At 42.4% G+C, this 15,434-nt stretch overlaps 1 protein-coding gene across 1 annotated transcript in view; it reads right to left on the bottom strand.

Moving 5' to 3' along the window:
- Window positions 1-12,200, bottom strand: part of LOC124771276 (mitochondrial pyruvate carrier 2-like) — a 60,792-nt gene extending 48,592 nt beyond the window's left edge. The window contains exon 1 of the mRNA XM_047249301.1: window positions 12,051-12,200. Within this exon, the coding sequence (XP_047105257.1) occupies window positions 12,051-12,135 (85 nt within the window). The 5' untranslated portion in view covers window positions 12,136-12,200. The remainder of the gene's footprint in view (window positions 1-12,050) is intronic.
- Between the last annotated feature and the right edge of the window lie 3,234 nt (window positions 12,201-15,434).

Consider the following 15,434-nt stretch of genomic DNA (forward strand, 5'->3'; position numbering starts at 1 on the left):
CAAAATATAGAGCCTATGTACTTTATCCATTGTGTTTTTTCCTTTCTAGGTACCAAATACCGTCAAAAACAACTGTATTTTTCTCCTTTAATGAAGCTGACATTTACACTGTTAAAAATAGATTATTTAATGAAAAGTGTTTCTTTAATTTGTGTACTGTGTACGATTTTTTCTTTGTATACGTATAATACAACTGTATGTTATACTATTTAAACTGTTTCTATCTATTAAACGTCAATTGTTATGTCTATTTACGCAACGGAATTTGTATCTGTTCATATAGTGTAGACTGATTGCAATGAAATGTTAGTTTCAGAGTTTGCGACCTGCACTATTTAATTTTGAACAATAAATTTCATAGCCTTTATCTTGAAACAGTGTTCTGGTGTATCATCTACGTCTGAAGAAGTATTCTCCTACACATATGTATGATATTTTCTTTGTTATCTACAAAATGATGGTGAGCTCTGATTGACTGCGTCGATCTAATTTTTGAGGATGATTCGTGGGAAGGTGATTAAATGAAAGAAAAGGCCTATAGCCTATTCATTCTCTTTTGAATTATAGCTTATTATTTCAACTTTTTGGCGACGCCAACTGTTATCATTCAAATTAGCATCGACTGCACCACGCTGTATGACAATGTTCAACATTTTATCAAATATTTTTTCTATATTTTTTTCATGTGCACTAGTAGCCTCTCAAACTCGCAGATGTTTCAATATTTCTGCGTGCACTCCCATGTCAATCGTCATCGTTCACACGAACTTCAGACCCCCTCGGCTTCCTAGCGCTGTCTCTTGTGCTGTGACAATACTCTAGCTTTCTTTCAGGGGTTACACTGGTACATTTCACGTGATTTGCCAATGAGTGCAACATTCTTCTAAACAATCTGTTCTTCTTAATAGTGCTTTTGATCATACAACTGCTGCATAAAATTGTGGCTGAGTTCAGGGTGAATTTAAATATTACTTCACATATACAAAATTTTAATTATTAACCAATTAATAAAATGTGAGGTGTCGTCGGAGGTTTTCGAGGATATAGTTGCGTATACATTAGTGATATCGCATGGATCCCGCGGAGAGTGGTTTCTGGCATGTGAGGAGAAGCCAGAAATGCACACTTTAGTGCAAATATCCTGAAATGACCTTAATTTTTCTATATTAAGATGTTAATCCTAATTATAAAATTGCTTAAAACTTTAGCCGGCCGCGTTGGCAGAGCGGTTCTAGGCGCTTCAGTCCGGAGCCGCGCGACTGCTACGGTCGCAGGTTCGAATCCTGCCTCGAGCATGGGTGTATGTGATGTCCTTAGGTTAGTCAGGTTTCAGTAGTTCTAGGGGACTGATGACCTCAGATGTTAAGTCCCATAAGGCTCAGAGCCATTTGAACCATTTGAACTTAAAACTTTGAATGTAAGAGTTTCTTTGAAGATACTTTTCAGTGCATTAGAATACTTTTCAGTGCATTTGAATACTTTTCATTGCTTCAAAAGGTGTTGCCTAACAGAAAGTTCTTTAATTCAGTCTTAAATTCCACCAAATTATCTTCTTGGCATTTAATCTGCTCTGATAGGTTCTTGAATACATGTGTAGCCATGCATCTGACTACATTTTGTACTTCTGTTAACCCGCTGCAGTCTTTGTTAGCAGATGTTTTTGGTAGTAGTGTTATGTTACCGCTTTTCACTATTTTTTGTGAAAAGAGAATTATTGACAGTGACAAAAGCCATTAATACATATTTTGAAGTGGTTGTCAAAATACCCAGTTTTCTGAAGAGGTCTCCGAAGGACGTTTTTCGATTAGCACCAGATACAATTTTTGTAACACACTTCCATATTCTGAAAATACTGTCCCTGTAAGTTGAGTTTCAATTTCTTGTGACCTACTTTGCTCGTAATGATAGTAGTAAAATATTTTTAACAATTTCTTAGAGCCGATGAAATTTTTCTGCTAGTTATTGGAATATTCTTAGCGCACTCTCCAGGCGAAAAGAACCATACTCCTATTAGTTTAAAGCTTATGGTGATCAATACGCCTTCCTGCGCCCTCGCAACAGTTTTATCTTCTTAGAAAACCAAATCCGTTTTGGTCCTATTAAACGCCAAGCACTTTTTATACAGAATTCATTATTACGAGATTGGACGCTCTGTTCCAGTGAGATAAAAAACCGCAGTAGATTTTAGACGTTTTGTCTTCTTCTCTGCATTGCATATCCGTCTGAAGAACATATAAAAATGAAACGTTCTGGGGAGAGTTTTCTGTAAACGTATCAACAACTTCTGACGAGGCTGTCATCTTGTAATTAGCTGTGGAGAATCTACGTAAATATCTTTTTATTTTATCTATCCTTATTTTATTTTATCTATCCTTATTTTATTTTATAATATTTAGTTGTCAGTACAACAGTTGTTCTGAATTACAAATATATATGTTAAACCTCAGGATTTCGAAGTATAAGCATGTAATCTTTGTCGTGAATGCTTGTGAGTAGAGAGGCCGCTCGCTGTTCTTTGTGTATCATGATGCTGTCAAAATGTCGTGTGTCCTAAATTAACACGATCAGCGACCATCTATAAATAATCGGTGAAACTTGATTTTCAGCTGAGTGCTACAAAGACGGTTTCGGGAGAACTGTGGGCACTAAGTACATACATGAGTGTTTATTTTACTGACCAAACAAATTGAGCCAGAAAAATTATTCCTTTTACGGGGATATAAATTTTCTGTGGGGAGCAGTCGAAGTTGGTTCAAGAACGATAGTGTCAGATTCCCACACTCCGCGAGACACGCCGGAGAAGTTTTCTAAAAAAGGAAGAAAGATTTAAGCTTAGCTTCTTTCGACAACGGAATTATTCGAGGTGGAGCACAAAGACTGGCAGGGAGTGGATGGGAAGGAAATTGGCCGTGTCCTCTTCAGAGAAATCGTCCCGGCATTTCCCTTAAGTGATTTAGGGTAACCACGGAAAACTTAAATCTGGATGGCAGGCCAAAGAATTCAACGTAGGTCTTCCCTAATGCGATTGCAGTAACTCAAAAGCACTGCTCCACAGAAGCCTCGACTTGAACCCAGAACGCTGATGCACAGTTCAGTGCTTGTATGCCCACGCCTTGGCGGTCGAATACTGGCGATGAAACTTTCTGCGACGAACTGAGATGAAAAACGGTTACGTACGCGCAGAGTGCACCACATTAGCATGCCTTAGGGACCCCGGCTACTGTTTAATGTGCACGAAGTTCGCATATTCTGCAAGAAAAAAGACACACCGCTTTCTTTCCTAAAGAATAAGACGGATGTGATATAACTTTCCCGGCAGAGTTGATCACGACGTACAGGTCATTAAGCAGAGAACAAACAAAAATTGCTACTCAAGTTATATGCGCGCAGTTAACTGTAATTCTGTTTTAAAACGCGCATTGTGTGTGCATTGTACCCGTCATCTCCGAAGTCTGCAGGAAGCCATTATGTTAAAAAGTGAATTACACATGTCGGCCCGCGCTAAGGTCATTGCGCAACAAGAGCGGCGGGCGTATTGTCAGAAAAGAGTACATGTTCTGGGATTCTTGCCGACGCAGTTCTACTGCGGTGTACGGATGACACGGGCATCGCACTGTGAGAGTGAAATGGCGCAGCAAACTGGGATTGTACTCCAAAGTTGAAGTTCGCGGTACAGTGCGATTCCTGTGAGCAAATTCTGTTGGTATGTCGACCAAATTCAGTGTTGCATCGACCCATGGTGAAATGGTGTCGACAATTTGACTTGGCCACACAAACGTGGGTGATGCTGATCGTCGACGTCGACGTCGACGTCGATCACAGACGGCCATGTCCAGGCAGTCGAAGAACTGATTCGCTACAATCGGAGATTTTCCAACTATGAAGACGTCCTTTCGGGGGTTATCAAGTGGGTCTGCGACAAAGGAGCAGATTTCCGTCGTCGCGGGATTGAACGATTACTTTAACGTTCCGAGCGTTGTTTGCAGGAACTTGGCGATTGTGTTGAGAAACAGTGTCACGTATTTCTGTCACTTACAAATACAGTGCAGCATTCAATAAAAGTTACTTGGTCTGCCACAATAAAAAAAAGAAAGATTAGCGACTAACGTTCTGGTGATACCAAGGTCATTTCAGACGGAGCATAAGCTCGGACTGTTTCGAGGATGGGGAAGGAAATCGGCTGTGCCGTTCCAAAGGAACCATCCTGACATTTGTCTGGAGCGATTTAGGAAAATCACGGAAAACCTAAATCTGGATAGCTGGACGCGTATTTGAACCCTTGTCTTTGCTATTCTGACTTCAATGGCCTGCGATAATAATGCGTAATTTACTTTTTGAAGTCACCTCATATCTTTACATACATGCATAAGTGAAATGCTGCAATACGCAAGGCCTTTTTCATACAGCGTAAATTATCAATGCCACAAATGATTACTTGCTATTAAGCGAGTGAGTAACTCTTGTAAGAATACATTAGCCATAATTATATCATATTCTATCTAGTCTCTGTGCGTGCAGTACGAAAAATAGCTGTTACGTCAAAATTATGTAATGTATCAGAAGTTGAGTCGGCAGGGCTCTAAAAACATAGCGCATTTTAACAAAAATCACGATTTGCGACTGAAGGAGAGCTATTCTCCTTTCACTCTTCAGGAAAGTAACATAGTCATGTTAACAATACGAACCACAATGAGTAAATTAAGAATTATCTGTATGCCATATTTTTGGAACGTCGAACATTGATTGATCACACGCAAACCGACAGTAGCTAGCAAGATATCAGCACCGGACGCCGAGTATTGTTCATTCGTCCATGCTGAATTTTCTTTGTGCACACCACATACGATACCTCATTTTCACGGTCGAGCTGGCCCAGCGTCTGTATTATCAGCTCGAATTAGTTAGGAAACAGCACTCCATGTTCAGATGGTACACCGCACCCCTAAAACTCTAAACTTACCAGTGAAAGAGCAAAGTATCTCAGCAGTTAAGCCACTAGCTGAGTGGGACTCAAAAGTTCCGAGCAGCTATCTAGACATCGGTTTTGCAGTGAATTCTCTATACCGTTTCAGGTGAACACGAGAATGTTTCCCTTGGAAATGGCCGCGCGTGGTAGCCGCGCTGTCTAGGTGCCGGTGCCTTTCCACGGTTCGTGCGGCTCCCCCCCCCCCCCTCCCCCCCCCCTTCGAAGGTTCGAGTCCTCCCTTGGGCATGGGTGTGTGTGTTGTCCTTAGCGTAAGTTAGATTAAATTAGATTGAGTAGTGTGTAAGCCTAGGGACCGATGACCTCAGCAGTTTGGTCCCACTGGAACTTACCGTCATCTTTGGAAATGGCGTGGCTTTCCCATTCCTTGTCCATTCCGAGCTTGTGCTCCGTCCCCACTGACATCGATGCCACATTAGACCCATATTACTTTATTTCTTTCTTCTTCACCAGCGCACGGGTGGTTTAGCGCGACACATGCAGTGTTGTGTGTCTCCGTCTGATGTGTGTACATCTTTTTACAGTGACGCTAGGCTTATTCACGAATATGCTCACTTACTACAGCATATCTGAAGAAGGAAATCGTCCTCTATGAAAATTAACATGGACTCCGCAAACATGGATCTTGCGAAACTCAGCTCACTCTATTCGGCTGTGTGATCCAGGATATTGTAGACAAAGGCGCCAAGGTTGATGGCGTGTTTCTTGTCTTAAAGTGGGCGTTTTAAACAGTTCCCAACAGTCGTGCCGGCCGGAGTGGCCCAAGCGGTTCTAGGCGCTACAGTCTGGAACCGCGCGACCGCTACGGTCGCAGGTTCAAATCCTGCCTCGGGCATGGATGTGTGTGATGTCCTTAGGTTAGTTAGGTTTAAGTAGTTCTAAGTTCTAGGGGACTGATGATCTCAGCAGTTAAGTCCCATAGTGCTCCGAGCCATTTGAACCATTTTGAATAGTAGTGTAGTGAAAAAATACGAGCCTACCGAGTATCGGAAAAGGTTTGTAACTGGATTCAGGGCTTTCTCTCAGACAGAGCTCAATACGTCGCTCTTAATGGGACAATATCGACAGATCCAAAATATATAAATAATCTAGTGGATATCGCCGGAAACTTCATGAGGCTGTTTGCAGACGATGCGGTTGTCTGTAGGAAGGTAGCAGCGCCAGAAGACCGTAGCGAGTTGCAAGAAATACCTACAGAGGATCTACTATTGGTACAGGAAGTAGTGGTTGACCATAACGTAAATAAAATGTAGCGTTTAGCGTATAAAGTGGCAAAAAAGATCACTACGGTACAATTACACTACTGGCTACAAGTCACGGCTAACAGCAACATCAGTAAGTTACATAGGAGTAGGACCGACCTAAAGTGGAATGACCACATAAAACAAATTGTAAGTAAAGCAGATACCAGGGTGAGATTAATTGGAAGTGCCTTACAAAACACTTATTCGCCCGATGCTTGAGTGTTCCTCATCTGTCTGGGGCCGTTACCAGTTGGGATAGACAAGGCCCAAAGAGGAACAGCGCAGTCTCTTAGTCGATGCAAAAGCATTGCTGAGATGCTCAACAAACTCCTGTGATAGACGCTACAAGACAGCCGTTGTACACCACAGAGAGTATACGATTGAAGTTCCGAGAGAGTATATTACTGCATTTTACTTCCTCCCACATACAGTTTCGCGAACTGACCACAACCAGAAAATCCTACGAATTACACGTAATGCGAAGGGTTACTGATAATTATTATTTCTAAGCGCCATTCGCAACTGGAACAGGCAAGAAGGTGTAGACAGATACCGGAAGTACCTTCGGCCCGACATCGTAAGGTGGCTTATACAGGGTGTTACAAAAAGGTACGGCCAAACTTTCAGGAAACATTCCTCACACAGCTCACACACAAATAATGTTATGTGGACATGTGTCCGGAAACGCTTAATTTCCATGTTAGAGCTCATTTTTGTTTCGTCAGTATGTACTGTACTTCTTCGATTCACCGCCAGTTGGCCCAATTGAAGGAAGGTAATGTTGACTTCGGTGCTTGTGTTGACATGCGACTCATTGCTCTACAGTACTAGCATCAAGCACATCAGTACGTAGCATCAACAGGTTAGTGTTCATCACGAACGTGGTTTTGCAGTCAGTGCAATGTTTACAAATGCGGAGTTGGCAGATACCCATTTGATGTATGAATTAGCACGGGGCAATAGCCGTGGCGCGGTACATTTGTATCGAGACAGATTTCCAGAACGGAGGTGTCCCGACAGGAAGACGTTCGAAGCAATTGATCGGCGTCTTAGGGAGCACGGAACATTCCACCCTATGACTAGCGACTGGGGAAAACCTAGAACGACGAGGACACCTGCAATGGACGAGGCAATTCTTCGTGCAGTTGACGATAACCCTAATGTCAGCGTCAGAGAAGTTGCTGCTGTACAAGGTAACGTTGACCACGTCACTGTATGGAGAGTGCTACGGGAGAACCCGTTGTTTCCGTACCATGTACAGCGTGTGCAGGCACTATCAGCAGCTGATTGGCCTCCACGGGTACACTTCTGCGAATGGTTCATCCAACAATGTGTCAATCCTCATTTCAGTGCAGATGTTCTCTTTACGGATGAGGCTTCATTCCAACGTGATCAAATTGTAAATTTTCACAATCAACATGTGTGGGCTGACGAGAATCCGCACGCAACTGTGTAATCACATCATCAACACAGATTCTCTGTGAACGTTTGGGCAGGCATTGTTGGTGATGTCTTGATTGGGCCCCATGTTCTTCCACCTACACTCAATGGAGCACGTTATCATGATTTCTTACGGGATACTCTACCTGTGCTGCTAGAACATGTGCCTTTACAAGTACGACACAACATGTGGTTCATGCACAATGGAGCTCCTGCACATTTCAGTCGAAGTGTTCGTACGCTTCTCAACAACAGATTCGGTGACCGATGGATTGGTAAAGGCGGACCAATTCCATGGACTCCACGCTCTCCTGACCTCAACCCTCTTCACTTTCATTTATGGGGGCATTTGAAAGCTCTTGTCTACGCATCCCCGATATCAAATGTAGAGACTCTTCGTGCTCGTATTGTGGACGGCTGTGATACAATACGCCATTCTCCAGGGCTGCATCAACGCATCAGGGATTCCATGCGACGGAGGGTGGATGCATTATTCTCGCTAACGGAGGACATTTTGAACATTTCCTGTAACAAAGTGTTTGAAGTCATGCTGATACGTTCTGTTGCTGTGTGTTTCCATTCCATGATTAATGTGATTTGTAGAGAAGTAATAAAATGAGCTCTAACATGGAAAGTAAGCGTTTCCGGACACATGTCCACATAACATATTTTCTTTCTTTGTGTATGAGGAATGTTTCCTGAAAGTTTGGCCGTACCTTTTTGTAACACCCTGTATAGTATAGATGTAGGGAAGTGTAGGGTGGTTTATCAGTTTGGTAATTGCTTCTCCCGATGTTTCTGGTGCAAACGTCATATCGTGAAAAATCACTTTTACCGGACATCAGTGGTAAGTTGTACAATGTTGTTGTTATTGTTGTTGTTGTCATCAGCCCAAAGACTGGTAAGGTGGAGTCTTCAACGCTAGTTTTCCTGGAGTAAGTCTTTTCATATTTGCATAATTATTGCACCCTACATCCGTTTCAGTTGTCCACAGTATTTAAGCCGTAGTCTCCCCATACAGTTGTTACCCCCACGGATTCTTTCACTACCAAACTGACGATTTCTTCACGGCTTAGGAGGTGTCCTACAAGCTATCCTATTTTTTTTAATAAATATGGGTCATAAAGCTCTATTCTCAATCGTTATATTCTGTATCTCTTCATCAGTTTCTCGATCTACCCATCTAAGTTTCAGAATTCTTCTACAGCACGACATTTCAAAAGCTTCTATCCTCATCTTGTCTGTACTGTTTATCGTCAAAATCTTACTTGTCTATAACTCCTCACTCCAAACAAATGCTATCAGGAAGGGCGTTATAACAAATTTATGTTCGATGTTAACATATTTATCTTTTGCAGGGATGTTTTTCTTGCTGGCGCTGCTCGCAATTTTACAATGATAAACTACCGAGAAGTGATGCTTCAAGTGAATTAGACAATGAACATCGAGGTGGTGGAAAAAAAAGCTTGCATTATATTCCCGGAAGGATCCTCAGAAAATTATGAAAAAAAAGAGTATTTCGAGAAAATAAGACACCCTTGGATCGCTTAAAAGCAACTGCTCACATGCAGTGATTCACACCGTTCCGAAATAGACGATTCTCTAGCATAAATTTCTTTACCTGTCTCGTATATCTTTTTCTCACATACTGCGTGTTCCAAGAAAGCGTGGCCGGAGTTTTTATCTTTGTTCTCCGCCTTGAAATTAGTATTCCGCCAGTAGTGGTAGCAACGTCTATGTTGACGAATTCTTTTGGTTATATGTCACATACATGCTGTTGAAAGCACACTGTACCAATTTCGACGCTAAATTCCGTGCGGCTGGGGCCTGTGATACAGGTAGGCGCTCAGCCAAAGTTGGTAGTAAAGAAGAAATGTGATATTACCGCGAAGAGAAGTACGAAAATGCATACGTGTTGACAACCTCTACCGTTATTTCTGCGTCTGATACAATGTTTGCAAAATACGAACACACACACACACACACACACACACACACACACACACACAGACACACACACAAACACACAAATATGAGTTTACATGATTTGCTAGCAGATGGCATAGATGATACTCTCGTAATTTAACAAAGTTATATTTAGTTTGGGTGACTTTTTCTTCTCTAGCACCTGCCTTTCTTGCGAAATACTGATCAAAACTTTTAGTACAGAATATTATTTATACATATGGAGTAAATAAGAAAAATAACACAACGAACTGTGATACACTACTTCCGCATTCGATGCTGACTGCGAACAAGTGTTAATGGTCTTACTGCTTATGGAGTAAAACTTAATTGCGGTACTTCATGAACGTTGGGATATTCAAGAATTCCGCGTTTATTCCAACGGTTAGGTTCTATTAGAAGCATTTAGCTGACGGATTAGTTAGATTTGTTACGAAAATTGCTTGGCTAGTGGATCCTCTGAAATGTCAAATTCTTCTTCTTATCTACAAAATTTCATTTACAGACTTGAAGCAGTTCACGTCTTGATTTTCACATACAATGATGTGGGCTTACCAATTTCGGCCGGGCGGGGTAGCCGCGCTGTCTCGGACGTCTTGTCACGGTCCGCGCGGCTCCCCTCGTCGGAGGTTCGAGTCCTCCCTCGGACATGGGTGCGTATGTCGTCCTTAGCATAAGTTAGTTTGAGTTAGATTAAGTAGTGTGTAAGCTTAGGGGCCGATGACCTCAGTAGTTTGGTCCCATAAGACCTTACCACAAATTTCCAACTTTGAAACAAATTTTCGTGCATTTTACGCATATATAAATTGCATTTTCCCTCTTTGCGGCTTTCATCAACACAGTCTCAACCCAATTATGCGCAATATTCTCTCAAGTGGAGTGCAAATGTCACTCTCAGCACGTGGTTCCAGAAGGAAGAGGAACGTTGCCAGGGTGCGCATTAGGAAAGGTAATTGTAAGTATCTTTTATGTAATGCATAAATCAGGACGTAAACTGTTTTAAATCTAAACTTAATTTTTCGTGATATATTTCAAATTGCTCATACAAGATAGTTTTGAAACAGAAGACGAAACGCGTCTGGGACAAAAAAATAACGTAACAGCAGGTATGATGCCGTTGTTTACAATAAGCAAATACAGTGAAGCCTCACTAATTCGGACAAACTTACGAGTCTCAGTCTGAATTACTGAAAATCAGAATAACAATTGTTTTTGGTAAAATAGTTATCTGAAGTTATAACTAGGAATATACAGCGTATGTAGTGGTTAAATAAAAACTAAGTTAACTGTAATATTACGTGAAAGACTGTCACTATATTTAATTTAAGAGCAACTAATGTAATGGCATCACAATAACGAACAATAAGATTAAACAAATTAAAGGCACGGTACATAAACCGATACATTACTATATGTTTACCAAAGTGAAAATCTATAATGTTACTTTAAACATCTGTGACGTAGCATGTGAAAGTTGCTGAATTGGACGGGTTACTCCTGTAACTTAAATATCAGATCTGAAGATGGTTCTGAATGAATCGAAACCGGTCATATGAATAATAAAAAAAATTTGCAATCAAGACGGATTTAAAGTAACATTATAAAATCACTGATTGCTGTTATCCCATAAGACATTATGTCTGTTTTTGCAAAGTGAAAATCGGTGCTTTAGTGGAAATTTCTATGCTACATTTACTCTACAACGGAACTTACTTTACCAGTTAATTGTTGCTGTCATCTGGAGCTATAATGATATGGTCTATAGCAGCCAAAGAGGCACTACTCTCTCACGATGATACCACGACAATATTTTCATCCCCAATACCTCCCGAAGTTCATGATTTATATCTATACCTAACACTCATCTTGGTTGCTGTACTGTGTTGCATGACACTTCAATGCACTTAAGCGATCACACAGATGTAAATTAACACAGTTCGTTATGCAGCCTTCAGCAAGCGAACTGTGCAGAATTTGACGTTGTTGCGTATTTGTTACCAACAATAATACACACAAACGTTATTCACTACCGGCCATAGCTGAAGCGTATGGGAAGGGAGGGGATGTGCAAATATTTTCAACAAATGAACTGTCTGGTACGTTAAGGCTTCGTTTCACTTCGTGAATTCCGAATTAGCGAAGGTTTCATGTATAAAATTTATGCAGCTGAAGTGTAAACGGCCATTCCGAAGAATTTGTTCGTAAAGTTTCAGCTAAATAATTTGGAATGGCATGTTTTGGATCACCGTACGCTGCTGTTAAACCACTCTTACTTATGGACTAACTATCGTCTGTCTCGTTCCGTTCCGTTGGCGGTCTGTGTGATTTGAAATGCATTGTGGAACGTTTTGACCTTCTGTTCCATCCCGTCAAGTGTGAAACGATCTTAATGTACAGTGGGCAGAGAGACAGCGTACCTGCAGGGTGCTCCCAAAGAGGCCGCAGCTTGGGGGGCACACGCTTGTCGAAGAAAGCGATCGTCCTCAGGTAGAGCTGCGACATGCTGGCCAGGGCGACTCTGCGCTCCTTTCCAGCCGGTCTCTATATAAAGGCCGCCCGTTGCGCGTCCGCCGAGTATCTGTCAACCAACAGCGCTTATCGTCGCTCGAGAACCCGTCCAAGGACGCCGGCTTGTGGTATTCCATGGCTTGGGGGGGGGGGGGGGAGGGGGGGGGGAGGCAGAGCAGTTTCTTGGCGCCTGGCCACTCTCACCATCGTGCAGGAGCAGTCCCTGCGATGCGGAGGATAATTCCATATTCCTCAGATAATTTGCACGATTTGATGTGGATTAGGACAGCTTACAGGGTATGTATTGAGCTATTACGAGGATCTTACCGGTGGGTTCTTGCGCGCAGCTACAGGTGCTCCGCATAAGGTAAAAGTTTTGTAGATCTCTTTCAAAAAAAATTCAAATAGCTCTGAGCACTATGGGACTTAACATCTATGGTCATCAGTCCCCTAGAACTTAGAACTAATTAAACCTAACTAACCTAAGGACATCACACAACACCCAGCCATCACGAGGCAGAGAAAATCCCTGACCCCGCCGGGAATCGAACCCGGGAACCCGGGCGTGGGAAGCGAGAACGCTACCGCACGACCACGAGATGCGGGCAGATCTCTTTCTTTAGGCTTCTGTAAAGCAACAGACTGAGCCAGAATAGGATGCCCATTCGTTTCGTTTTTCTCGTGACAGTCAAGTTTTTTTTTCTCGAAATGTGCCACTGTTCCGAAAGTTCTTTTGGTGACATTCGAATGCCCCGCTTTTGTGATTCGCCGGCCAGAGTGGCCGAGCGGTTCTATGCGCTACAGTCTGGAACCGCGCGACCGCTACGGTCGCAGGTTCGAATCCTGCCTCGGGCATGGATGTGTGTGATGTCCTTAGTTTAGTTAGGTTTAAGTAGTTCTAGGTTCTAGGGGACTGATGACCTCAGAAGTTAAGTCCCGTAGTGCTCAGAGACATCTGTATCATTATTTTTTTTGTGATTCACCTTGACTAAAGAATTTTACACTAGCAATTTACTGTGCACTGTTGGTTTAGTTAGTAAGAATTTCCATTTCTGCTTCGGTAATCAGTCTGAAGATGTTTAGAGGATACGTGGCAATTTTAAATGTATACAATCACTGTTTCATCATTTCTAAACGAAAATGTAATTTTGACTGAAATATAAAAAGCGAGTTTCCTTTTATCACCGATAGTGGAAAGGCAAGGCCTTGCTCATTGTCAAAACACACTTTACTGGGGTATCGTGTGCTTATTTTTATGACAAAATGTCAAAAGGAAGTGCACTTCTTGATAAAATACATAAAAGCGGAAAGTACAGTGAGAGTGCAGTAGAATAACTGCAAAAAGTCATTTGGGATCATCTGAGTGTGTAATGCAAAGGTAAGCTTCATGTCCACTAAATTTTGTCAATACAATTAGTGTCTCGTTTTCTTTTCTAAATGTTTTAAAATTTCCCTTTTTGAATAAAAACGAAATTGGCATCTAAAGTTAGAAGCACTTTCCTAAAAGCGAAATACATTAACCACGGCAGCTGTGATGGATTGACATCATACTCGGTCTGGAAGTAAAACAACCGATTTGAAACCAGGCAATGAGAATAGTGTAAGGAGTAGACAACAATGGCATGACTGTTACCGTGGGCTAATTCCTTCGGGCTGTGGGGCCGACTTGCGTCGCTCAGGCGTACAACACACTGACTATTAACCGAGGTTAATCAGACTAGGTCTACGTTAAGGCAATTAAAACATACATTGATGTGCCAAAACATTATGACCGCTTCCCACTGTGACTGAATGAAGTATGGTAGCGTTGTGGGCACTTGACGCTGTAAGGAAAGTACACAAGCGGAGAAGAGACGAATGGGGATTATTTTACCGACGACTGGAGCCAGAAATTGGGAAATCCGCTGATATAAGCGAATCTGATAACGGTCAGATTGTTACGTCTGGCGCCTGAGGAACAGCATCTCGGAAACGGGACGCTGGTCGGTTGTTCGCGGGCAGCTGTCGTTAACTTCTATGGAAAGTAGTTGAAACATGGTAAAACCACGAGTGAGCGACAAAATGCTGGACAATGACGCTTCATAACATAATGAGGACGTTAACAGATCCGTAAAGGGGGCTAGAAGCGGCGATCTGTGGCAGAACTGACAACAGAGTACAATGCTGATGTAGGCACAAATGTTTCGGAGGTCGTTCAGCGCACATAGCTGAACACGGGGCTGCGCAGTAGGCGACCTGTACGTGTTCTAGTGTAGATCCAACGACATCGAAAATTTTGATTGCAATGGGCTCAGGGTCATGCAGATTAGAGCGTGGGTCAGCGGAAATGCATAGTCTGCCCGAATGAATCACGTATCCTGTTACATCACGTCTATGGTCGTGTCCAGATATGCCGTCATCCAGGCGAACCGCTGTTTTAAATGTGCACTACGCAGGTTGGTGAGTGCAATATTGCGCTATGTAGATTATTCAACTCGCTTTAACGGGACGCGTCTTAGTAATCGAAGGTATCACATCAGTTGCGCATAATGAGAACGTTATTGCGGATCACCTGAATTCTTTCAAGCTTGATGTGTTCCCCAGCAGCGACGTCATCTTCCAGCAGGATAACTGACCTTGTCCAAAGGCAAGAATCGTGCTTCAGAAGTTTGAGGAGCACACAGAACGAGACCTAACCTAGTTGTGTGGCAGTCGTTCATACTTCGATATTAGTGGACGCTGATTCGCATGTGATCCGCGAGCATAGATCGTTCGAGTGCAGAGCAGAGCTGAGATATCATTACGCCGCGCGATTCCTAATCTCGGTGGGGTGCGAAGGGTTTGCTTCGTGCGCTAAACGTGGCGGTTTCGGCCATTCTGTCAAAAGTGAAACCTTTGCACTTTTCATACCACATTACACTTCTGCGGTGTGATTATTAAATGATTTGGACACTCATAACCCTCTTGCTTCTAGTAGATCAGTTGCGCGTTTTCGAACTCAACGTCGCCACATCAACTCGTTATCTGCCCACCTAACACATTTTAGCAGTTAATTGGACCTAATAGAAGTTCCCTTTCGGTATAGACGATTTGTCGGTGCCTGTAAAATGTTTAATGCTACTGGACAATTGATCAAAGATTTTTGTGGCTGTATGTTCAACACTTTTACCGAGCCACTGACAGGTTTCATAATAAGTAATGAGAGTAACTTAGGCTCAGTTGTAGGTAAAGCAAACTGGTTTCAGTTCATTAGTAGGGTACCGGAAAAAGTGCAATCACTATACTTAGGAGATTGGTTCAAATGGCTCTGAGCA

Source organism: Schistocerca piceifrons, unplaced genomic scaffold (genome assembly GCF_021461385.2).
Source record: "Schistocerca piceifrons isolate TAMUIC-IGC-003096 unplaced genomic scaffold, iqSchPice1.1 HiC_scaffold_906, whole genome shotgun sequence".
Lineage (NCBI taxonomy): Eukaryota > Metazoa > Arthropoda > Insecta > Orthoptera > Acrididae > Schistocerca > Schistocerca piceifrons.